Below are 23,679 nucleotides of genomic sequence, written 5' to 3'. Positions count from 1 at the left end.
CAAGAGAAGGGAGTCTACAGACGCTAGTAACTACCTGATGTGGTAGCTCTAGTGAGAGAGGGGGATATACAAATGATGACGTACACCAGCAGATGACTCAAGGCCAACTCACATTTGGACAAGCGCCTTTTAGGCTCCCAGCCCTGCAAAGGGCTGGGATTTGCAGCAGCCCTGATGCAACAGAACTGGAAATGGCTCACCAAGAAGTGGAGGCACTCGGCTCCCTTGGGCAGCTGGGTGATGGCTGGMACTCCTTCCCTTCCCCCCGGTGACGCCATGCAGTGGGAGACCCCAGGAGCCTTCCCTTCCTGCAAGCAGTTTCTTTAGGCCATGCACCAAGAGATCAGTGCAGAAATTGTGTCCTTGCCTGCACCTCCCACTCCCACCTATGCACCAGAGGTCCCCGTTTCACTCCAGCCAGAATCCAGCTCCACGGCAGGCAGGAGATGCAGCAAGTGAGCTGGAACTCCTCATTACATTCGTGTTGTGTTTCATGCTTTGATCACGGCTGGAAAGTCCCCCCCCTGCCCCAGCCAGGAGGCTCCTCCTCACTAATGAAGCACAGGAAGGAAGGAGGAGCTCAGCTCTGGGAGACAAGTATGAATATTTGTCTTAAAAAGCAAAAGTTAACCCTTTTGAAGAATCCTAATTGTTTCCTTTCACAGAGGCTTAAAAACAGCCCCCAGAAAGGAGACTGTTATTCTGTTGTTGGATTATTTGAGGCTTGGATTATACTTTGATATAGAATCAGGATCCTCTAGATTTCAAAATAAAAATTAAAAAATAAAATAAAACATAAAACACTTTCTGGGACAGAGAAAGCCTAGCCAAAAAAAAAAAAAAAAAAAAAAAAAAAAAAAAAAACAAAAAAAAAAAAAAAATGAAAAAAAAAAAAAAAAAAAAAAAAAGAGAGAAAAGCAAGAAAATGCAAGTGCTTAAGCTCAAATCTCATTGTTAAACATTGGCTTCGAGACATGCACCAGCAAGGTGACACCAGCTCTAGGAAGGCTGACTGCCAAGCACATTTCTGGCTTCAGAGACAACATTGTGCACACCAGCTGCATAGGCGGAAGATCCCTGTAGATCTTCACCCAAGCATAACAGGCATTAAAGACTAGGGTTTTCTAGGGGTCCTATTATGCAAGTAAGCCAAAAAAAGGGGAGTAGATGCTTTCTCTTCCTACTTAAGGCAAAAACAAGTCCCTTCACAAATGGGTTTAAAATACATTTAAGAGCTACTGTTGCAGCTCTGTGGATACCTTGGGAAGCTGATGAACATGACAGAGAGGGCTTTGGCTCCTGGGCAGTCGCAGCAGCCTGAAGCTCCCACCAAGTGAGCGCAGGGTCAGAGGGCCTCCAATCACCACAGTTATCCCACCCTAACGCAGAAGGGACAGGGCACAAAAAATGAAGAATGAATTTCTGGTATTACATACTTCATCCTTGTAGTTTCACATATCAGTAAAGACTCGCAGTTCCCTTTCATAGGCTGGAGCTGAAGTTTGGCATTTGAAATCAAGTTAAATCCTAAATTTTAGTTAGTCTCCCTGCTATTTTAAGCCAAGTTGATAATGCACTTTCTTTTCTTTCTTTCTCTTTTTTTTTCTTTCTCTCCCCCCCCTTTTTTTTTAATTTATTTTTTTTAAAGCAATAGCCTACACACCTTGCCAGGAAACAAGCCAACATACGGAAACCACATGCTGCAGACTGACAACGCTGCCCCAGTTCATCCCCTCATCAGGGCACAGGCAAACAGGGCATTTCTGCTTTCTCAGTGCCAGGCTGGCATCCAGGCAGAAGAGCAGGCCTCTTCCCTCCCCAGAAAAAAAAAACATAGCAAAAAAATCACATTTTTACCAGAGTTATGTGACTCTGCAAGCACCATCACCCTCATCTCCCCTAAGATGTCCACWTCAAAACCAGGGCTAAGGAAGAAAAGGCAAAGCACCCTGCCTCCCTACATGAGTCTGACCAAAATACAGGTAAACAGCAACCACATCACAGATTTACCAGAGCAAGAAGCTCATTAGCTGAAAAAATACGAAGAGAAAAAATAGTATCTGGCACAACAGACTTGAAAACCAGAGTTTGGAACTATTCAGGGGCAGGAGGAGGAGAAATCTTTAATTATTTTGTTTCCCAGCAGCAAGGCCAGATCCTGGAAGAGCTGTGTGGCTTCTCCCTTCCCAAAAGCTCCACCGCCAGAAGCAAAGGTGCCACCTTCATCTAAGCAAAAGCCAGAGGTGGAGAAAGAAAGGGAAGAAAGAAAAGGATAAAAAGCAAAAATCAACCCCCTCCTCTCCCCCAGCTATCACTGGGGCAGCTAAGCCCCAGCTGCAGTTTGGCTGCGTCAAGCCAGGCAGCCCTTACCTCCCTGCTGCAGGGTGCCGGCGCTGGGCCCATCCCGCACACAGGACACCAGCCCCTCGCACTGTGGCCCCAGTCTGTTCCCAGCGTCGGGGGGAAGGAAGAAAAAAAAAAAAAAAAAAAAGACAACAAACCTTCCCCCTGCATTTAGGCAGGGCACGTCTCCACTTAGCGACAGCGGTCAGAGTTCAGGTGCATCTAGGCTCAGCCTCTGCTGATGAGACCCAGCTGCTGGAGGAGGCAGTTTTGTGTCCTGCCCCTGCCACGTGCAGTGTTGAGGAACAGCTCTCCACCTTGGTGCTTGCATCTGTGAGGCAGGCTGGTTTGACTCAAAGGGATCAGGATGGAGAAACAGGGAGCCCCTTGCAACGAATACAGAACAAGAGCCTTTCCCCGCGGTGCTCAGGTGGCTGCCGGCCGGCCCCAAGCCCACGCTGGCAATTAGCCCCTGACTGTTTCTGGTCATTGCCTCGGCCGTGCCGCCAGCGCTGGCCACTGAGGCTGTGCAGGGGGCCCTGGGAAGCCCTCTACTGCACAAACCTGGGGTGCTGCCAGCAGGGCTCCTGATCTGAGAAGCCAGGCAGGCGCTGCTGGGGAGCTCCCGGTTCACGTCACCCTGGGAGAGCTGAAGATAAAAGTGCCGATTTGTGTTTTCAAGATGAATTTGGTCAGTGAGCTGTTTCTGTTCGCAGAGACAGGGAGATCTACATGCAAATGCAACCGCTGCATACACTGCACCTAAAACGAAAACAAGGTGTGCCTCTAAGCGCCAAGGCAGTCCTTGGCCTGGCCCCTGGTTCACCCACTCCAAAAGCGTGCCCCAGTGAGCCCCAGCCTCTCTTTGCCTCCTGCTTGCCCTGCTGTCCTCTATCCAATGTCTTTTCCACCCACATCCCTGAAGGCATCAGCCCTGATGTTGGCTTTCCTGGCTTCTTTTCAGCTGGCCTCATTTAAATCCTTCCTTTGAAGCAGGCCTCTCCTCCCCCTCTTTTCCATCACTCCCTTGCTGCCAGCGCGCTGCTTCTGTAACTAAGCAAGCGTATGGCCAGCATCTTAAACCTGCRCTTCCTCCCTTGGCCTTCTAACATACTAGTATGTCTTGCTGTGGAAAGTGAGCTCTCTGCTAGCAGGACTGTCTTGTCTTTCTGTTTTAAGTGAACTCACGTGTTCCCTTTGCTATTCTTTGCTTTACTCAAAGTCTTTTAAAAGATGACCCTGGATATGCTGATGTGGTGGCTCCATGGCTAGTTCCCTACCATTGCAAAGGGAGGACGTGCTTGCATTCACTTTGCTTTTTGCTGCCCCCGGAACAAGCCGTGAACTCACCAGACCTGCAGTGACTGTGTCATCTAAAGAGCTACAYGCTCATGATCAAATAGAAAGACCCAGAGCTTAGCACAAAAAATGCACTCAGACCCCAACTCACCTTTCAGACTTTCCAACAAAATGCACAGAAAACTCAACTACAAAGAAACTTTCTGAGACACAGTGGGGACAATATATCTTTAATTTTTTTGCTTTTGTTTTTTTAGTATTACAGTATATTCTTATAAAAAGATATAGATAAAAAGGAAACTACAGGATTTGTACATTTAATTCACTTATAGTCTTAAACTGACTAAGAAATGAGGATACGCCAAGGCATTACAGCAGCACACAACCTCCCACTTTGGTAAGCAGCACTGTACTTCTAGCTTGGCAGGCAGGATCACGTCCCAAAGTGACCTGCAAGTTTCAAGCCGAGCAGGCTTGCAGGGAGGAGAATAGCTGGAGATGGAGGTCGTTTGAAAGGGAGAAGTGTGAGCACAGAGTGGCTCATATACCTGACATACCATTACAATTCTCAAGACTGCAAAAGTTTTTAAGGAGCCTTTTTAAAGGTAAGTGTGAAGGAGGRTTGAATGATTTGTTATGGAGGCTTTTCCAGGTCAGTTGAGTGAGAGCTCTTACTGGTGGACAGCCCTTCGCCATGCCCCTCAGGAGTCCTGTGCAACATCCTATGAACAGCCAAAACTGTCTAAAGCAGAGTTTTGATCCAGATGCTGCTATAAATTATGCTGGTGTAAACCCAGGGCAATCTGTACTGGCTATGCGGGAACTATTCCACATTAACACCAGTAACAGAGAAGACTGGTTTTGAAAGATCTTTTGGGTGTCCAAATTCTCTCTTGCAAAGTGATGCCATAACCTCTTTCTAGACTAATGGCATACTTCTCAATAGGTGCAGTGAGCAAAGTCTAGCCAACTTCAAGGGAGTTAGAGTAGCAGATAGCTTTAAAATACACATGCACACACACACACACAAAAAAAAACATTTAAATTCTACATTTTCAGTTGACCAAATTGTGTTAATCATGTTGGACTCTTCAGCCTACCTTCCTTTGATAACAGAAACTGAGGTTGCCAATGGGGGCTAACTACCTGGACAGCAGATGATCAGAAATCTCCCATGTTCTGGATAGAAGCTGAGCAGCAATGGCCAGACATCTAGGAATTGCTAGTGAACCTATGAGTAGAAAGCCAATCAGTAGAAAGATTTTGTTGATCCTATTGATGTTAATGGATGGAAAGTGAATGTAAATTCAGTGTCCCTTTGGCATCAGTCATTGGTTAAAGCTAACAAGCCGTAACTCTGAGCAAACTCTAAAGAACATAAACTTTCAGCAGGAAAAAAACTCCAGCACTTCTGGCTGCAAAGAGAAACTTGAGAAGAGGGAAAGAAGTAAAGAGGGGAAGGGGGGAAATCCTGGTTTTTGGTTTCGGAAAAATAGGAAGGAATAATAGCTCTGAGGAGAGAACTGTCCAAGTTTATCTCACCAACAAGTTTAACTCTGGTGAAAAGTTATAGGGCATGAATCACTTTTTTACATCTATCTAAGCTACTTTGGCATCATGGCAAGAATTTGGGTTGAAGGGTGAAGCCTGAGTGAGTAACTGTGCAGTTTAACACTTTTCAATCTCCCCACTGTGATTCTTGATGAAAAAATATTTTTTTWWAAAAAAAAGTGCTCTAAATTAACTGATCTGCATAAATTCACCATATGCTTTAAAACACTTGTCTTCCCAGATCCAATATCACTAGGGGCAGAGTGATAAGAAGAAAACCAAAGGAAAGTTTTTTTTTCTTCCTCCTTTACCACACCAACACTGCTCACATGCAGCCACTCACCTAGCTCAGCTTGCTGCAGAATAACCAAGCCAGATATCTAGCTGGTGTAATGCCCTGGCACGGTCTCAATAGTCTTTGCTGTAATGCACTGTATACATACAAATATAGCAAACTAAAATAAGGCAAAATAAATAGAGGTGTCAGATTTACAGGTTCCCCTTAGAGACTCCTAAAACCTTTAAAAAAAAAATAACCCCCAAACAAAAAAACAAAAACAACCAACCCAGAAACAAAACTGCATACATCATGTACATCATCAACTGTACAACTGATCTCCATTCCCCTCATGGAAACTCCTGACACAAGCTTCTCCCATGCTCAAAGTATGAGCTTTCCTAAAAAAAAAAAAGAGGAAAGATTCAGCCAGTGGGGCTGGCCGTTATGGAAACATCTACCCCACAGCCTTCTGACAAGGCCCCTCGCAATTCCTTTCCCTTTCTCAGACACTGTGACCACATTACAGAAATGCTTCTGAAGGACACCCAAATTGTCTCCCAGCTGGGAAGTCTCTCACCCCTAAACACTAGTCCTACATCTGCCCTTGTAGGGAACARGTGCCAACACTATAGATGTGCTACAGGGCAGGGAATGTCCTTGCTGCCCTTAAGTCACTTCACCTTGTAGCATTTCCAGAGAGCTGTAACTGACTGTGAAGAGTGACCCAGACCAAAGGGAGTGAAATGGGGAGGGAGCGAAGTAAGTTCTTCAGTCTTTTCTGGGGTCAACCTAATGCAACCTTCTTAAGAACAAAGCAGAGATACAGAGGTAAGTGAGGGAGGACTAGACCTTTGGGGACAAGGTTTGGAGAACAAAAAAATACTTCCCTCTCACAGTGTGAGGAACTCTGTCATAAAGCTAGCGTTGCCTGCATTTCTGTAGGAAAAATAAAGCAGATTAAGTCCTGGATTATACACCTCTCATTTCCTCCTGTACTTATTTCTAAAGTGAGGGCAATTTTATATAAAATGTTGGTGCTGTAAGGACAACAATAGACTTTGTTTTTCTCCAGTTCTCAGAGCCTGATGGAGAGAGTCACTCAGTGTTACACCTCATGACAGCCTGCTGTATCTGCTGGAGCTCTGCTAGCACTGGAGGATACTGAATATGATTCTCCCCATCTCCTTCAGCAGTTAGTGAACACAGATGCGCTCACAACACCCAAGCAACTAGATGTAAGGACAAATGCAGCTTCACCAACAATCTGAAGCTAAGCCCTAGAGCAGAGCCAACCTTTTCCTTATTTTCTATGTGGCCAGCCTCATCTCATACGGTAGACATATTAACAGGCTTCTCCACTTGTCACCGCTTTAAGAAAACACTACTTGCCTCAGTGTTCAACCAAGCTTTTCCCAAACCTTCTCAGTGAATGTTTAGCATGGGGTCAATAGTCAGAGGAGACTGTTCAGCATGCAGAAAGAAGCCTTCAGTCACCAGTAGAGGCTCTAAACAGAAGTCTGGTGCTCCATAGTGCTAAGAAAGTTGAGCTACAATGAATTGGGGCATGACTCCAGACTTTCTGTCAATTCCATTAACGTATCCCACAGCTATTTAAAGGATTGTATAATCTCTTATTCATTGTGTCTGAGACGGCAAAACTAAAGCAGATTTCTTTGACTCTCTCAGCACGGCTGGAGCACCATGTACCACTATACAGGATCTCTAAATCAGCATTGAACTGTGTACACAAGTAGACAGACGTCTTATCACACCATGTCCTCTCTCTGTTTTATGCTACATTTGTGGCCTGGCAAAGTGGCTTCAGTTTCAAAAAGCACAGCATGAACCTGGTTTAACCAGGTGGGGAGAATGCTGTATTTATATTCAAGGGTTTTGCCCTGAGCTGTTCCTTCTCTGACAGCACTGCCATGCTGACAGTCTGCCTTATCAAATAAGTACCTGGGGATCAAGCAGCCATAAGCTGGACAGAGCCATGAGTCACATCTTCTTGCACCAGGGCTGACCTTGGCACTGTGCTTGAATTTCTGAGCAAGTCCTAAAACCAGGGAGAACACAGAGGGAGAACACTACAATGCTCTAATCCTTAAAAAAATCATCTTTGGAATTCAGAGATTATCCATATCTAAACTCAACTGTATACCAATTTGGCACATATTACCACCTCTCATACGGCTTACATGGCATAGGTTATATGGCATGCTTTAAAACAAGACAAACAAAAATGGCTGGGAAATAGCATGTTTACATCATGGAGCAGCAAGGAGCTCGTTAATATAATTTACAAGAGACATTTCTAAAAATCCACTTTGTAATTTAAAATAAAAATGTTTTWAAAAGTGAGAGCTTTTTCTTAAATTTTCAAAAACCTTTATGAAATACAGTCTTTCTTCTAAAAGGTGCTTGTGTCCACTGCAGTGAGCATTGCTGTTAATTGCTAATCTCAGAAGGGGAGTGGGATAATAAGGGAGGAGAATGCACCCAGCTCTTGTAAGATACCAGCTCTTTACGATGAGTATTATTCAGAGGCGCGGCAGTCTGGAATGTCGTAAATAGGGAAATTCTGGGACGGGAGACTCAAAATTCAGTAAACAATGAGACATTAGAGTTTAACAGTTATGACTTATTTTGCTTTTTCCCATAGTTTACAAAATTATTTTACTCTCAAAGTGTTCAGAAAACCACCACAGTTTGCTTCCCCAGTATTGGGAGYATGTAATACTGATCAGGCAGTGTGCATGGAAGAGGAAGTTCTGTTCTACAGACTCAGTGCAGAACCTCATGTTGAATGACATTCAAAAAAATCAAATCAAATGATTAAAGTGACAAATGGAGCTTTTTTCACTTCCCTGGGATTCCCTGACATTTGTGCTGTTGACTATTGATGCACAGTTTGCACCTCTAGTGAGAGAGGCAAGTCCCTCTCTCAAATGTTCTCTCTTCTTCTTGCTTAGAAGGAAGAATCCATCACCATTTCTTTCTTTTCCTTTTTTCCCCTCTCTAGGAAGGATAATCAAAAAGGAAGACAAGATTAAAAGAAAAGCCCATGCTACCCACATAATCCCCACCCTTTCCTAGAGCCATGAAGGTACACAGAATTCAGGAGTAAGAGGTGTCTTCTTGCAGATTTTTGCTTTTTTGGCTGTGCTTCACATGTGTAGTTTAAATAAAAAATTATTTTTTTCCTATGAGTTAACCCATCTCCAAAGCCTGCTCAGCTTATACACTTCTGTGTCCTCCAGAAAAATTCTCAGTTTTGTATATGTGATCCTTCATTTGTTCATCCTGAGCAATCCCTTCAAAATGGGAAAGGCTGTGGGCTCCAAGGCTCTTCTTTGACACCATTTGTATCTTACTGAGTTACATGATTCTCCTAGGTAGGAGTGAGGTGTGCGCAGTGAAGCCCATTAGATGGAAACTCCAGTTCATCCCAACAACAATTGCAATGAGTATCAGTTGAAGGAGAAATCTAATTTCTTGCAGCCAATGACCCCACGTGCTTTTCGCTACTTTTGACCTGTGGATGATGCTAAGGAACTCCCAGTTTCCACTGGACYGTGCTAAGAAATGTTGCACAAACAGGTAAGAAATGTTCAGCTGTTTCTCTTCCATCCTCTGGCAACAACATCAGGCTCCACAGGTATCTATTTCTAACCCCAAACAGGCAGTGGCTTACTTTTCTGAACTGCAAGCCAGAGCTCCTTTCCTAGGAGATGCATTTCTTAGCTTTAAGGCTCAACCATCAAAAAAATCCGGAAAACAGCTTCTATAAAAGCAGAATYCAAAAGACTTTTGCAAAGTATGTTATGTTGATTCCGATTCTTGAATTCCAATTTGYTCCTGAACCTGATTTCTTCCTTCTGACCATCACTTATTTTGGACAGTGTAGGCCACACAAAACTATTATACATCAYAGAAGATCAAAAGCATTTTTCAGGTTCTAATTGATGGCTTTCTGTAAAATCCAATCCTGGAGGGGAACTGGAAACACCAAGAACTTATTCTTGACAAGACCCCGAGGCCATTCTAGATCTTGAAGAAGCAACAGGTATGTTACAGAGCTGCTCTACTGCTCTGAAATTAATGTCTTCCTTATTATCAGCAAGATGGAGAACATAGCTAGTTTTTACTTTGGCACACAGAAAATTATCTTTCTCCAGCTGCAAGGCAGTCTGCAAGGCCCAAGTACTTTCTGTCATCACGGCGAGGCTTTTGATGACACAATAAAATCCCAGAAGCAAGTCTATTAACTCTGAATGGCCAAGTCATAAACCCTGCTGGCTCCACAGAGGCACTTTTATAATGGTTCAAATTAGGAGCACAGAGGAGGGACGAGAAGAAAGCTGATCATAGAAAGGTAATGTCTCTAGTCACAGGCCAAAGAAACCCTTTGGAGCAGCTGTCAGCCAGGTGCCATTGCACACATTCACCTTCCTTGTTTTGCACTTTTTCATTATCTTCTTTTGGTTGATTATGTTTCTTCCTCTTCTAATTAATAATTTAGCTTTGTCACCACCCGCTCCCGGCTTGTCTCTAAGCCCTGGTTCCCCGAACGCTTGCGGTTTCGTTTGAGCTTGGATAAGTCTTTGTCAAAGACTTCACCCGACCTTAATGCTGATACCAGGTCATCAAATTCTCCGCTCTCCTCAGAGATACTTCCTGCTTTTGCTTTCTTTTGTCGCCTCTCTTTTTCCCTCTGCTCTTTTAGCTGTGGAGAAARACACAGAACTTTAGTGTTAGCTAACTGAGCCACTAGATTACTAGAGATACTGTCAAGGAACAGATAGGTGTACTGGTATGGTTTAGGGAAAAAAAGAGGTCAGGAGCTTGCTTACAAGGCTATCACCTGTGCCAAGGGCACATGACAGCTGTGCTGGCTTTCCCCTCTTCTGCACAGGCAAGCAGAGAGCAGGAGAAATGAGGAATATACAGTATCTCGTGTTTGCCTGACAAAGCACTACCACCCTGGAGCAAGGAGGAAGCATAGGATCTGTCTATGCTGCAGTTATTTTGCCCAAGTTTTACAGCAGGCTAGTGTCAGCAAAGTAACYGTGCCAAAGTGATACTCCACAAATGGTGCTGGCATAAGCAATTATCTAGCTTCTAGGGGCAGGCTTGCAGCGACCTTTGTGCAGCAGCAGCTACTGTGTAGTAATAGTACATAACCTAGYGAGTTTAAAGTTAGCTTGAATGTGTCTACACAAACAACAGTCACTATCATAGACACCAACAGCCTTGCACTTAGGCCAGGTGTAGCTATATAAAGACAGGCAGAAAGGTCACAATGCTGCAAAAGAAGGAAAAGAAGAAGGAAAAAAAATCTGATAGCCATAACATAGGCTGAAAGCTGAACAACCTGGAGAATGAAAAGTACATGAGAAATCAAAGTATCAGCAGGAACGCTGTCCACCAAACAGCTCATGTTTGGATGGAGGCAGCATCTTGCAATGGTGGAAGCAGGAAGGAACATTGCCTTGAATCCGGGAAAAAACTGGTTATAAACAGAAAGAGTAATGAAACAGTCCAAATAGACTGTTAGTGTAACATGGACAGAAAGTATTCAGCCTGGGCAGAGAACAGAACCACTGATTTTACAAATCATTGAATAGGCCCATCTGTCAACATGAGGCCCTTTGTCTCACTAAAATAGCATCACTGAGCTTGGTTATCTCCCACACTGGTCAGCTCCACTGTTAGTGAAGACATCAAGGCACAGATAAGACTTTTCAAAGGCAGGTTGTTCATTCCGTGCTGCAGGAAGACTCTTTCCATAAGCAAAATACAATTTGTCTTGATGCCAAATCATTTCAGTGCTTTAACAGTGGGCTCCTGTACTTTCTAGGCTAGCTAATATGAAACTTAACCTTAAGTCCTCGCATTTATCTCTTTGTCCAACAATTCCAAGAACTCTGCTGACATCCTATAGTTTTACCTGCCTCCTCTTCTGAATAGAGCAGAAGAGGGTGCTTTTGGAATAACAAACAGTTAAAGCAGCAGTTCTCTTAAGCATAGCCTGGGGCTGTGGCCGCTGCTGGGGTTAAAGTGCTGGCAGAGTAGAAGGATGCAGAAGAATGCCGAGCTGTTCTCAGGCCTCAGGAAAGTCTGAGGTTAGAGGGGGAGGCTGGTTCACACGAATCCCTGGGGATTCACACATCAGTCTCCCAGCAGTAAAATCAATGATGCACACAAGCTCTCTCACCACGTCAAGGACAAAAGCAGCCTCAGTAATCAAGGCATTAAGGCCAACCAGAGAGAAATATTGCTAGTGTAGGTTGAAGCAGGCGCCAGGGCATTCAGTGTGTCACCATATGTTGTCAGATGACAGGCACAGAGCAGATGATGATAGAGTCTGAGTGGAAGCTGACCAGCTGGCAGAACTGAGGGAAATCTGGCTCCAAGAGCTCTTGTGCAGAGCCTGCAGCCTGAAAAGAGGACAATCTGGCCCTGGGCAGGGTATCACCATCTTGCAAAGTGTCAGGGTAGAAAAGGTAAGGTCARAGTTGGGTATCTAGACCCAAAGGAGGTAATTTGAGAGCCAAATAGCATGCCCTTGAGGTCTGACAAGACAGCTGACAGGAAAATATCACCATTTGTGAGTAGTGGGGCCAAGGGAGGTGACAGGGAGAAGGGTATGAAACAGACAGGATAGCATATGAGCACTGGCTCTCTCGACCTCTCTCTCCTGAGACACACAAAGGTGATGAAATGAAACCCCTTCCTGTGCATGTGTTCTCACCATGGCCTCCATGCGTGCCCTGCGCTCCTCCTCTTCCTTTTTCTTCCTCATATTCTCCAGATCTTGCTTGGCCTCTGCAAATGACTGTAAGAAAGTGTCGAAGATACCAAAAAATTCATCTGGCTGCATCTTGCCCTCATTCTCTCCAAAATGCTTCAATGCCTTGGCATACTGTCAAGGGGGCAGAAAACATAACAGCAAGAATTAGGCAGGCAGACTAGTAGGGCAGCAAAGAAAGCCTAAGAGTAACAACACATGTAATTTAAACCCCTGTGAGCATTCATGTGGTGAGTAAAAATTCCTCCCTGGCAACCCAAGCACCTCTGCCTTACAGCAGGTGCCTCTCCCCCTAAGTAATCTGCTCTCCTGGGTATCCTTTGGGCAACACAGTGCTGAAAAAAATAGTATCTTCTGGAAAAAAAAAAATGTTTGTCCAGTGCCTGTGGATGACAGAGTGATTTCAGAGGACAACTGTCTGTCCAMACCTCAGTTGCAACTGTGGGACAGCAGGGGCAGGAAAGACAGTATATCCACTGACTAGCTGGGAAAAAATACTAAACAGGTAATTTTAGCTCATCATTTCCCCTTCTACCTTCCTCTTTCCTTTTCCCCTTAGATCTACTGCTAGAAGGACTGGAGTTAGAGAGCTTTTGAAATAATCCTATAGCCTGTCCTCTTAGGAGCCTTTTGCTATGTCATCCATCTCTCTGCAGTCCTCTGAGTCAGGGTGTTGCCTGAGAGAGGAAACTATGGACAGATATGGCATGAGAGAGGGGCAAGGAAAGCAGCCAGGGCTCCCGGGCAAACTTAAAAGAGAATGAATACACCACAAATGGCTTTTATTTTAAAAGGCAAATGTTGAGGCTGCAGGATACATGTGGAGGCAGCCAACTGGCAGGACTTCAGTCACAGGGCAGTCCTGATCTGGATATGGTGAAATCACAGCAAATCCTGGCTCTTGGACATCAGTCCTGCAGTACTTGTACTCTCTCCTTTGCTCTCACACACTCACAAACATCCTGTGCACTGACTGAAATGCACTCAAATGCATGTGTATATAGTCTTTCAGTACCATATATACACGTTTGTAACTCTTATGTAACTGTATACACCCAACTTGTTCAACCACCTTCACTCATATACCTTTATCACAACAGACAGTACTGGCAATACACTCCTGATGGCAGTTGCACATCTCGGCACAACTGCCCTAGCACTCTCTACTAGCACTTTAATGCACCACCACTGACAAGAACATCATCCCTAAAAACATCCCCATTCACTAAAACAAACCCAAGGTATGGATTGCCTTCAAATTATGTGTACTCAACTCATACTAACACAGCCCAGCTTTYGTTTCCTTGGGTGGGTGCTCTTGAATGGAAATGATACTAAGAACAATTCAGGCTCTGCTCCCAAGGAGAAAATGAGTTTCAAAGCAGGTCTTACAAACAAACCCCTTTGGCCCTCTACCACATAAAGCATAAACAATGTCTCCCAGTAAGCTGCAGGGGGAAGAAATCTCCAAGGAAAGCAGCTTCCTTCTGGCACAGCCTGAGAGATTCAGCATCTCCCCTCCTCTGCTTTCCTTGCCAGGCCCACAAAGCAGTTTGAAGCAATAGCTTCTTCTTCTTCTTCTTCTTTTTTTTTTTTTTTTTTTTTTTCTCTAAGAAGGCTATGTTCTCAGCCAGAAACAAACAAAGAAACTCAAAGTATCTAGAAAAAAAAAGTGTTGGAAGAAGTGCAAGTTGCTTTGAGCTACCAAACATGGCAGGAGTTGAAGGAAGCACTACAGCAGTGACAAGTCATGGAGGCAGTTCAGAGTATGAAAACAGCAATAGATGACTTCTCTTTGTTAACTCCTTTTCTCTGAAACCTCTGAAGACACACACACACACATAAACATGCACACACACTCACTCTCCCTCTTTCTCTGTCTCGCTCTCTCGCTCTCTCTAAATCTATGCATACATATATACATATACATATATACAGTATGCTTAAATACTAGGAAACTCAGAAGTCTCACAGTAATTCACACTGACTGGCACTAGCCCTTCAACAGTGAGAATATGGCCTATCAATACCACAGAGGGTGATAATGTATCTCTATGTGCTATTTTTTCTTGGCTTGCCTGTTCCAGTGTGCCAGTTGGTCAGAAAARGAGAGTGACAGAGAAAGACTACTTCTGTAGTACACAGGCATTGCCACTCCTTACCACACAGAGCCCCTAAAGCTCATTATTGCCCAGAGAGGATGCATTACCTGGAATCTCTTCCCGCTTAACTCATTCCTGTGTTTTGTTAGGAATTGAAAATAAGGTACAGATTAAGAGCCATGATGAGGCATCAGCTAGAAAGAAGGCTTATCTAGCTCCTGTGAAACCTGAAATTCAGAGGCACCCAAGCAGATAGTTGTGTTCATCATCTTGTGAAAAACAGCTTCTGTTCTTGGAATTCCTCAAGCCCACACTGTCCCATGCAGATCAAAAGTGAGTGAGATAGTGCACACAGGAACTGAGATGGTTTGAGCCCATGAATGCCCACAGGTGTTTCCAAGTCTTTTGGGGGGCTGGGGATGGAGTAGTAGGGGTCTTTGTCTCTTGGATCCTACAAACATGATACTTCAGGAGTCCCCCAAAACTTTCTCTATCTGCAGGTGGTGGCATCTGCACATATGCTGCATGTCACCTATCACCCAGCTACTAACAACAGCTACTCTTTTCAGACAGGCAGAAGTGCTTTTGCCATTGTGTCCCCACTTCCAGTAAGAAGAGTAACAGCASTGCTGTGCTGGGAAGGCCCAGCACCCCAAGAGCCTTCCAGAAGCACTCGTGAATATAACACATTGTGGCCTTTGCACAGCAGCAAGGAGTATCCATCCTGAGAACAGTTGGCTGGTGCCCTGTACATGGCTTAGCAGATCACAATCATTCACTGTAAAGCACTGGAAGATACAAAGCAAAAATCTAAAAGCTAAAAGTATGAAAATAATTACAAAAGAAAAATCTTCGTTTCACTAAAGAAAGCATTTTAATTATTTGTCTACTTCCTCCAGAAAAAGCTGACCGAGCAGAAGAAAGCAAGTCAGAAGATCCAACTTCAGCTGCCAACTCTGCCCCATGATGTGGCTTGGGAATTTGTGTTTCATGAGCTTCACTTTCTCCATTTGTTAAAGAACAAAAAGTGTTACTTCACTTATCTGATAGAGAAAATGGCAAGAATTCAGTTGTTCACATCTGTAGGACACTACACCAATTCAATGCACTAGTGTAAAGAGAGCCATGTTGTCCTTTCACTATTTAAACTCCAAGATACCCCTTTGTTTTTATTAGTTTTCTTTCTCTTCTGTTTTTACTACTGCTTCTTTTTCTATTACTTCTTCTCTTTTTTATATGTACTTTTTCAAAGTACTAGTGCTGGGATGAAGGATGGTGTGGTGCTGGAGGCAGTTTCCCTGGCACTAATCACACTGCCTACCTCACTCAGCGCACAAGGGGCAGAGCTACATGACTCTGGTCTCTGCCTCAAGTTTTGTGTGACCCTGTACAAATCACTTAACTGCTCCCAGTGCAGATTCCATGTCTAACAATACTTGCTTTTGTGCACAGTTTTGAAATCTATAGCTAAACATTTATACAAGCACAAAGTTTTCAAGAATTGTGTGACATGTTGTAATATCATGAAACAAGGGCTGAAGCTTTTCTGTTCCTTAAGTCATTTGGGGACAGATGATATGGGCACAGCAAAATGGAAAACTGCATTTCGGCTAGTTTTCCACTGTAATACAGGATGATATCTTTTTTTCTTTTTTCATTAAAAAATTCATTTCCACACGAAAAGGGCCCCCCGGCTCCAAGATATAACAGGTCCATGAGCTCAGTGCCAGCTCTCCTTCCTCTGCCAAACTTTCCACTGAATTCATCTTCTTGCCAAAGCAAATCATTTAGACGGTTGTTTATTTTGAAAAGCCATTTCAGCAAGGAGAGGGAAAGCGGGACAGCAGTGCACACACWCTCTGCTGTGCTTGCCAGTGAAATGTTAAACAGTGGCAGAAGAGCTCTGGAGACAGCAGGGACAGGGCTGTACGAACAGGAGGAAAAACAGCTCCGATAAAAATTCCCGGCCGTCTGTGCTGCCTGCTATTGAGGGAGGAGCCAGTGAAAAAATGAATTACAACATGTGGCCATGCAACATGAGCAGATAAGTTCTTCCCCAGATAAGTAATTCTGAGACTGCTGTTACAGAGACTCCAATCCTGTACTAAGACAGCGCAAATAAATGTCTGTTTTCTTCATAGGAGAAATTCAAATCAATTAATGGAAAGAGCCCTATTGACTTCATGCAGGGCTAGGTCCAGTTCTCCTTGCAATCAATTGCTCTCAAAGGATTCTCACATGAATTCAATGGTGACTCCAGCAGCCATGACCAAGTTACAGGTACTATAAATATTTCTGATATGTTAGATACCAACCTGCCCTGAAGCATCTGCACTTCTAAGTCTGTTTATAATAGGTATGATACTTATATACTGAGTGGCTTCTTGTGGTGTCAGGCCGCACTGTCTGGCGATGCCACTGGGATTCACCCCATCTTGACTTCCTGATCTGTTCCTTCTACATTAGCCCCAGCAGCTGAGAGAATATACCAGTCTCCAAAAATTGAATGCTTGAAATGCACAGCCTCTAACTGGCACTTGGACTACAGTATTTTCTCATGCTTCACACCATTCTACCATCAATGATTATTTTCTTAAAACAGATTTTGGCCCTCACTGCCTTGCTGTACCTCAAAAAACAGTTACTGTATGTGCTAAGCTTACYGAGTGCATGCACAGATTTTAATTTCTAGTCCCCGTGAAAAAATATAAATTTTCTGCCCGATAGGAGCTGTCATGGGAAAGACTGGGGATGAATAATACCTTTCCTACCTTCCTCACTGGTCTTGCTCAAACTGTCCATCTCTGTTGTGCTACCACATGTCTCTCTATAAGGAAGCTTAAGTCTGATTTTCAAGTCTAATCCATCTTCAGTGTCATGGAGCAACAATATGAACACCAATAATTATGGCAATGTCAGTATCTGACTAAGCAGATTCGGTTCTTTCAGGAGGATCCAAAATGTTTTACAAATAGGTTTGTTATAAACCATGCACACACAAAGCAGAGCAGTTATACAGCAGTATAGGGATGTAAGTTCATACTTATCAACATTTAAATACATTGTAAAGCTTCCTATGGGGTAAATGTCACCTTATTCAAGAGGGAAAATAAAATTCACACCACAGAAGGACACTCTGCCTTGGACTGGACATTTTCATTGTTTCTCCACAGAAACACAGGGGAAGATTTTTCACAAATAAAACTCAACCCCATTCTGTTTTTGTTGTGAAAAAGTCTATTTTTTGTCTGTTCAAACATGTGAAAACTGGTGAAGGATTCCAGGGCAGAATTTCACTGTCTTATCTACCTATCCCCCAGTTGATGGGAAATGGCAGAAACATTGCCCTTGACTTAGTCTATGTATTCCTTTATAAGATTGTATTGAAAGTGAGAAATCCAGAAAAAGAACAGGAACCAGCTGTGCTGGGATCCTATTTAAAGAGTCCGCCTAAGTTTTCAATCAGTTATTAATGAAGCATCTGTTTATTGCATGAAGATAARTATAGTTACAAGGTTTTCTCTGCAAACATAGCTTGCACCCAACAATCTGCCTTTTAAATTTAAAATATTTCCTCCCCATGGCCACCAATAGTAAACATCTTGTTTAACCAGAAAAGTCAAAAAATAAAATCCCTTCCATTCCTACTAGATGTGGTAAGTTGAAGCCTAGGTTAAGGTGTATTAATTGGGAAACCTGTGCTTTATACCTGCTCCATCTGCCTAGAGCGGCTCCCCATTAGGTTTTGTGTAAAATTAAAGGTCCCAGCTTCAAATAACAACATCACCAACAGACTCATAGGAATTGCCTCTGCCCCCAGTTTGGCCCAGTGGGTCTCAGGATATTGATTGGTACCATGCACAGGAGGTTCGGGATTCCTCCATGGCCATATCTCCAAGAAGGAAGAGTTTTTTGCCTTCCAAGATTGAAGAGGATATTTGTATTCCATACGCATGAATGACAGGAGAAAAGATTTTTCTTTTTGGTTACTAGTAGTCACTACAGTGTTGATTAAGAGAAATTGAGTGATCTACCTGACAGCAAATGCTAAATAGAATTGTAAAATATACCTGCTACGGAGAGGGTCAGTACTGCACTTTGGTAATGGATTGTTTCCATAACTTAAATACTGACTTTTTTTTCCAGTACTAAAGATACTTAAAAAATATAAAAATCCCAGGTTTGAAAAGATAATTTGTATTGTTTTAAATCCCAGCTGTGGAAACATAGCTCTGACTAACTCATAGCAATCAATTAGCCACATCTATATTTAGAAAGATATTTGACTCCAGCTGTTAAAACGAGAGCTTCATTATTATTACTAAATCTGTGCACCAGACCAATTCTTCCTGGGCTCATTAGGATATTTTTAAAAGCCTTCCCTCTCCCACTATTTTTTTTTTTGGGGGGGGGGGTTGCTTTGCTTTGAGAAATCAAGAAAGAACATGATAATCAGATGTCTAGGTCACTCTCTTCTGTTAACAGACCAGTTATAGTAGGTTTCCATGGTAAGAAAAAAAGCTTGTGATTCAACAAACACAGAAAGCCCACTAAGAACGTGGACTTTGAGAAGCACATCTGGTTTGTTGCAAATTTCCAGTTTTCTTTTTATTTCTTCTTTTTCTTTTTTTTCTTTATTTTTTTTTWARAAAAAGAGGAAGAAGAGAGGGGAAAAATAACATAAGGCAAACATGAGAAATAGCTGAGCATTGGTAAGGACAGATCGTTCCCTTTTAGGAGTCCAAAAGCAGCTCATTGCCAGTAGAGGAACCAAAGCCATAGGTTGAGCAGAAGCTGGAAAGGCATATGTTCAAACATAGTAGGGGTGTGTGAGGAGAAGGTAGAGAAACGTTTCCTAAGCATGTTATAGTCATTAAAATAAAACATCTCTTTTTGTCAAGTGCTTTATGTTGGCTAATATCTAAAAAAGTGTGCAACAGCTTCCAGACGTGTTGGTCTGTCTGTAGGGAGTTTCTCTGGTTATTCTTAAAGCAAAAGATCTGCATTTTTCCTGCCTTTGCATGGTCAAGGAAAGTTGCAATTCCGTGCTGGACATGTATCATTTTAACTCATGACTGACCCTTTAAATAAACCACACTGAGATTTAGTTCTAGTGTGCCAAAAGAAAGGTCCACCACTATCTGTAACATCAAAACAAAACAGGGGAGTCTAAGCCAAGGACACAGTGAATCCTCTTCCAGAAACACAAACCTAACTATGATTAAGTTGAAAAATTTACCAGTCATAAAACAGAAGCTCCAAAAACACAGAAAACCAAGCTTTTCTCAGTAAATTCAGATGGCCTTAGAAGTGGAGGCATGGAATGTAAAATTCTGTTCTTAAGATTATAAAGCCAATATAGTGCACATATTATTAACTTGGAAGTGGTTTGAATATTCTCAAGCAACATGTCAACAATGAAAAAAAACAGGCACATTACTCTCCATGAAGTTCCCTTGGAACATTAATGAGTGTTAGACTGCACTGCTTTATCTTCCAAGTGCAGTAAAAATTACTCCCCTTCTGGCTTTTGCCAAGGTAGCTAGCTCTAGCTGAGAYCCAGTGGCTCCTGGTGTTTGGGGCAGCAAGTCAATGTTACCAACATTATCTCCACAGCAAGAAGATGCTATCAAGTCATAGGATGACATTACACCAGAGTCACTAAATGAGTGAGGAATCTTACTATCCAAATCCTGAGGTAGTATTTTGCCTATTCTTCAAAATCTATGGCCTGCCAACCTAAGGACCAAGGTTTCACTAGTAAAGCAACATGTCTCTTAATACTGCTTATGTTTCCCTGTAGGAACTGACATCAGCAGTAGAAACAGACCAATTCCAAAGAAATAAMCTATTTGCTTCATAAAGCCAACTACTTTCAATATACCAGCTGAGGGCAGATTTGTCATTACGTATCATTTACTTTAAAATTTGTTCTCCGTAAACAAATTTGTATGCTTACGATCTTTGCATATAAATTCTTCCTCATCCAATTGAGGGACAGAGGGATTAATGCCAACTTCTAAATCATCAGCAAAGAACAAGCACCTCCTCAGTTGTCTGCACCTCCCTTACCAGACTTGTACAAAAAACGCAAAATAATCCTGAAGCACCTGAAGAGTAACACATACACAGTAATTCCTGTGTGAGAAGGATCCTAAAACATCTAACAAACTATGCATGCTTGGGATCTCCACCCACGCAACAAAATACAAGCAATAACAGAGAAGGGTAACAGGAAAAGATCAGGTATTCAGGGTCACCAGACATCAAAGGCTCATTTTTAAAGCGATCAATGAAGCACATGTCCCCAGTTGAATACACAGGGTGGGATTAAGTCAGCAGAAGAAGATAAAAGCTATCAGGTCACTATCGCTAATAAGCATGGGAATTCTTCTTGAGAACTTGTTTAAAAGGTAGTTCCTGCAATACCACAGCACAATGTGATACCCTCACCCAGAAATCATCATCACAGTTCTATCCCACACACTGATACTGTTAAGAAAGATTAGCCAGAAATGGACAAGAACACTGAATCTTCTTTTAACCTTAAGACATGGTCTAAACTGCTAATTTCATAGATAGACCAGATAAGGAAAAGTCAAAAACTTCAGCTTAAAATGCTTCCAGTGCCTGCTATAGTTTTCACTATGGTCCCATTTGAAATTGCTGTTTTCATTTTAATTCATGCTTTTGATTTGGTTAGTGAAACCCCAGACACTTCAAAAAACATCAATACCTTGTCTCTAGCCTCATTCAGAAGGTCTTCTAACTCTGAGAAGCTGAAACTTGCCACAGTGATGAAATCACTCATGACAGGAACAAACCTGTCTCCAGATTCCCGCATGCGTCTCTTCTGATAATCCAGTTCCTGAAAGAGAAATAAGAAATATAGACTGTCAAGTACCAAGGATTCCTCACTGAGTAAAAAAAGGGAATCAGGAAGCCCATCTATTTAATTTTGTACAGAGCGTGCTCTGCTCCCACTCCACACACTCATCCAGAATTATAACTCAGAAAAAGACTGTTTCTCACTAAGCCAAAGGTTCTGCCTTTGCAGTATGAGATGGAGGCCTGAGATGGGATGGAGGAAGGTCTTAGTTGCAGTTCTGTAGATCTTAGAATAACAACCACTTTCAAGAAAGCCATCAATATATTTAATTTCTAAAGCAACTTTAGAATCCAAGTATCATGTATGTGAAATGCAGGAGTTCTCTTTCTATGCAGAATGGCAAAGAATAGACAACTCAGATTGTGTAACAATTGTACTCGGAATGTTTTATAGCAAGTTTCCCTCCATCTTCTCTTCTCCTTGGGGCTCCAAGGGCTGCATTTTGGGGGAAATGTGTACATATGTGCACAATCTTTTTAGGTTCTAGCTCTGAATCTCCCCAATGCATTTAGATCCTTTGCAAGAAGGTTCAGAAAACCTGAGAAAAACATTTTTGCATGGTCCTCTCTTAGAGAAGATGATGGACTATATGACTAGATAAGATTCATTTTGGTCCTGTTTTTAACAAACACTGTTTGTGTGATCTCATTTTCTGTCTGTCTTTTTAATTCCCCTTCATCTAGTAACTTTTTAGGTCCCTTACCAACTTCAGACTGACAAAAGCTGAAATCTCAGAGATAATTAAATTCCCACAGGGTCTCTGAAAAGCACTAGCTGAGCAACAAAAAGATATCAAAATTTTCCCCCCACTGAAGAACTGGCAGAAAGAAGTCTGGTTATTACATAGCATTTGCCATCACTCTGCTAGTCAATAAGCATTTGTTTTGGTGTCATAAAAGTCACAGCTCACTACTTACAAAAAAATTGATTGTAAGATTCTTTCGGGCTCAAGTCTTCTACTTCAAAGTTAGAATTACCTATTCTATCCCTTCTCTTACTCTCTTCACCATGCTTGTGGCACTGAAAAAAATATTGAGCATCTCAAAATGATTAAATTGTAGTAAGAAAGGCTGTTTCCCATGTCTATGCTTGGCTTTTGTGCTGTTGAGAGTTTCATGGGGACAACGAAATGCTAATCTGGGTCTCATCTTTATCCTCAGCTGCGTAATCAGTGGGAATGCTAAAGCTATGCTTTCTCTGTAGGAAAACCAGCATGAAATAGCAGCAGCAGGTCAAGTTACAATCTGACCCTGTGTTCCCTCTGGAAAAAAATATTTGTGTGTGTTTTTATTCTTCTGCATCTCTGCTAGCTGCAATTCCAGTTACAAGCATGTTTGATGCTCTTTGTTACTGGTCATCAAAATACCAGTTCACAAAGTCAAATGGTTAGGTTTATAATCATCTGCACTGAGAAACTCCTTGGGCTGTGCTCCACACTGATGATATGCAAATCCAAAAATCAGATTTGATGTATCTTCTGCTCTGATGTGCATTGGAAAGAGGATATAATCATTACCAGGAAAGAGCAAAAGGCAGAAAAGTGTCGGGAAAAAAAATAAGCACATGACTGGAGAAAGGTACAAATTAAAAAAGTGTTGCTTCCCTCTGCTTTATGTTACATCCTCCTCTTCCCTGGTTTTCCTAATATATCATCATCTACTGTCTTGGGAGCACTATTCAGTTACTGCTTTGCAGTGAATTGTCTATATTATAATCCTAAATTGGACTTCTCAAGCACAGGGAAAGTCATGTCACATGCTGCTGAGAATTATGGGAATTTTTTTTAGCCACTCTCTTCCCATTCTTGTTTTTAAGCTAATTTTAGCTGAAAGTTGCTCTACTCCTCTATCCTAACCCCCAAAGTAGATGAGTATAATAGTTCTGTTATCCTACTTGCACTGATGAAAGCTATGGCATTTGGGACTGCTACTGGAGAGCAACATTCTTTAGGCTATCTGCTTTTCAATTTCAAATTCAATACTTTCCTGAAGAATAATTCTCTCAAATTAATAAAAAGATCCCACATAAGTAACTGATATGACTGTTAACCAGTCCAAAAAAGAAGCCAGAGAATAAGAAAGTCTTCTTCATCTTCTAGAAATAGTCTATATTGGTCATAAAAGCATAACAGCAGAAGCTATCCTTGGTGGCCTGGTCTACTGGTTCACTTGAGAGATGAAAGGATTTGACCATGGCAGTGGTTTCTCAAGTGGCATACATGGTCTCCTTGTTCTGTGAGAGGGCTCCAATGACTGAGTTTATTTGCTGATTTGGAAAAGACTAACAACTATTTAGCTGTCCTGGGATCATCCTACACAAAGACAATAGCTGCATGAACATCCTGACAAAGTGAGTATGTCTTGTTTTTAAAAAGAAGCTGCAAGTCCAGGAAAGCAAAGGGTTA

At 42.4% G+C, this 23,679-nt stretch overlaps 1 protein-coding gene across 6 annotated transcripts in view; it reads right to left on the bottom strand.

Annotated features, from left to right (window-relative positions):
* Positions 1 to 3,856: 3,856 nt before the first annotated feature.
* Positions 3,857 to 23,679, bottom strand: part of DAAM2 (dishevelled associated activator of morphogenesis 2) — a 212,589-nt gene continuing 192,766 nt past the window's right edge. For all 6 annotated transcript variants that reach the window (XM_085320666.1, XM_085320657.1, XM_085320692.1 and 3 more), the window contains 3 exons: positions 21,123 to 21,254; positions 12,228 to 12,398; positions 3,857 to 10,199 (listed from right to left, as the gene is read on the bottom strand). In XM_085320666.1, the coding sequence (XP_085176792.1) occupies positions 9,984 to 10,199; positions 12,228 to 12,398; positions 21,123 to 21,254 (519 nt within the window). In that variant the 3' untranslated portion in view covers positions 3,857 to 9,983. The remainder of the gene's footprint in view (positions 10,200 to 12,227; positions 12,399 to 21,122; positions 21,255 to 23,679) is intronic.

Source organism: Rhea americana, unplaced genomic scaffold (genome assembly GCF_003343005.1).
Source record: "Rhea americana isolate MKP2758 unplaced genomic scaffold, rheAme1 scaffold_119, whole genome shotgun sequence".
In the NCBI taxonomy this organism is placed as follows: domain Eukaryota; kingdom Metazoa; phylum Chordata; class Aves; order Rheiformes; family Rheidae; genus Rhea; species Rhea americana.
The sequence above is the reverse complement of the archived record's forward strand: the minus strand, read 5'-3'. Positions and strand labels throughout refer to the sequence as shown.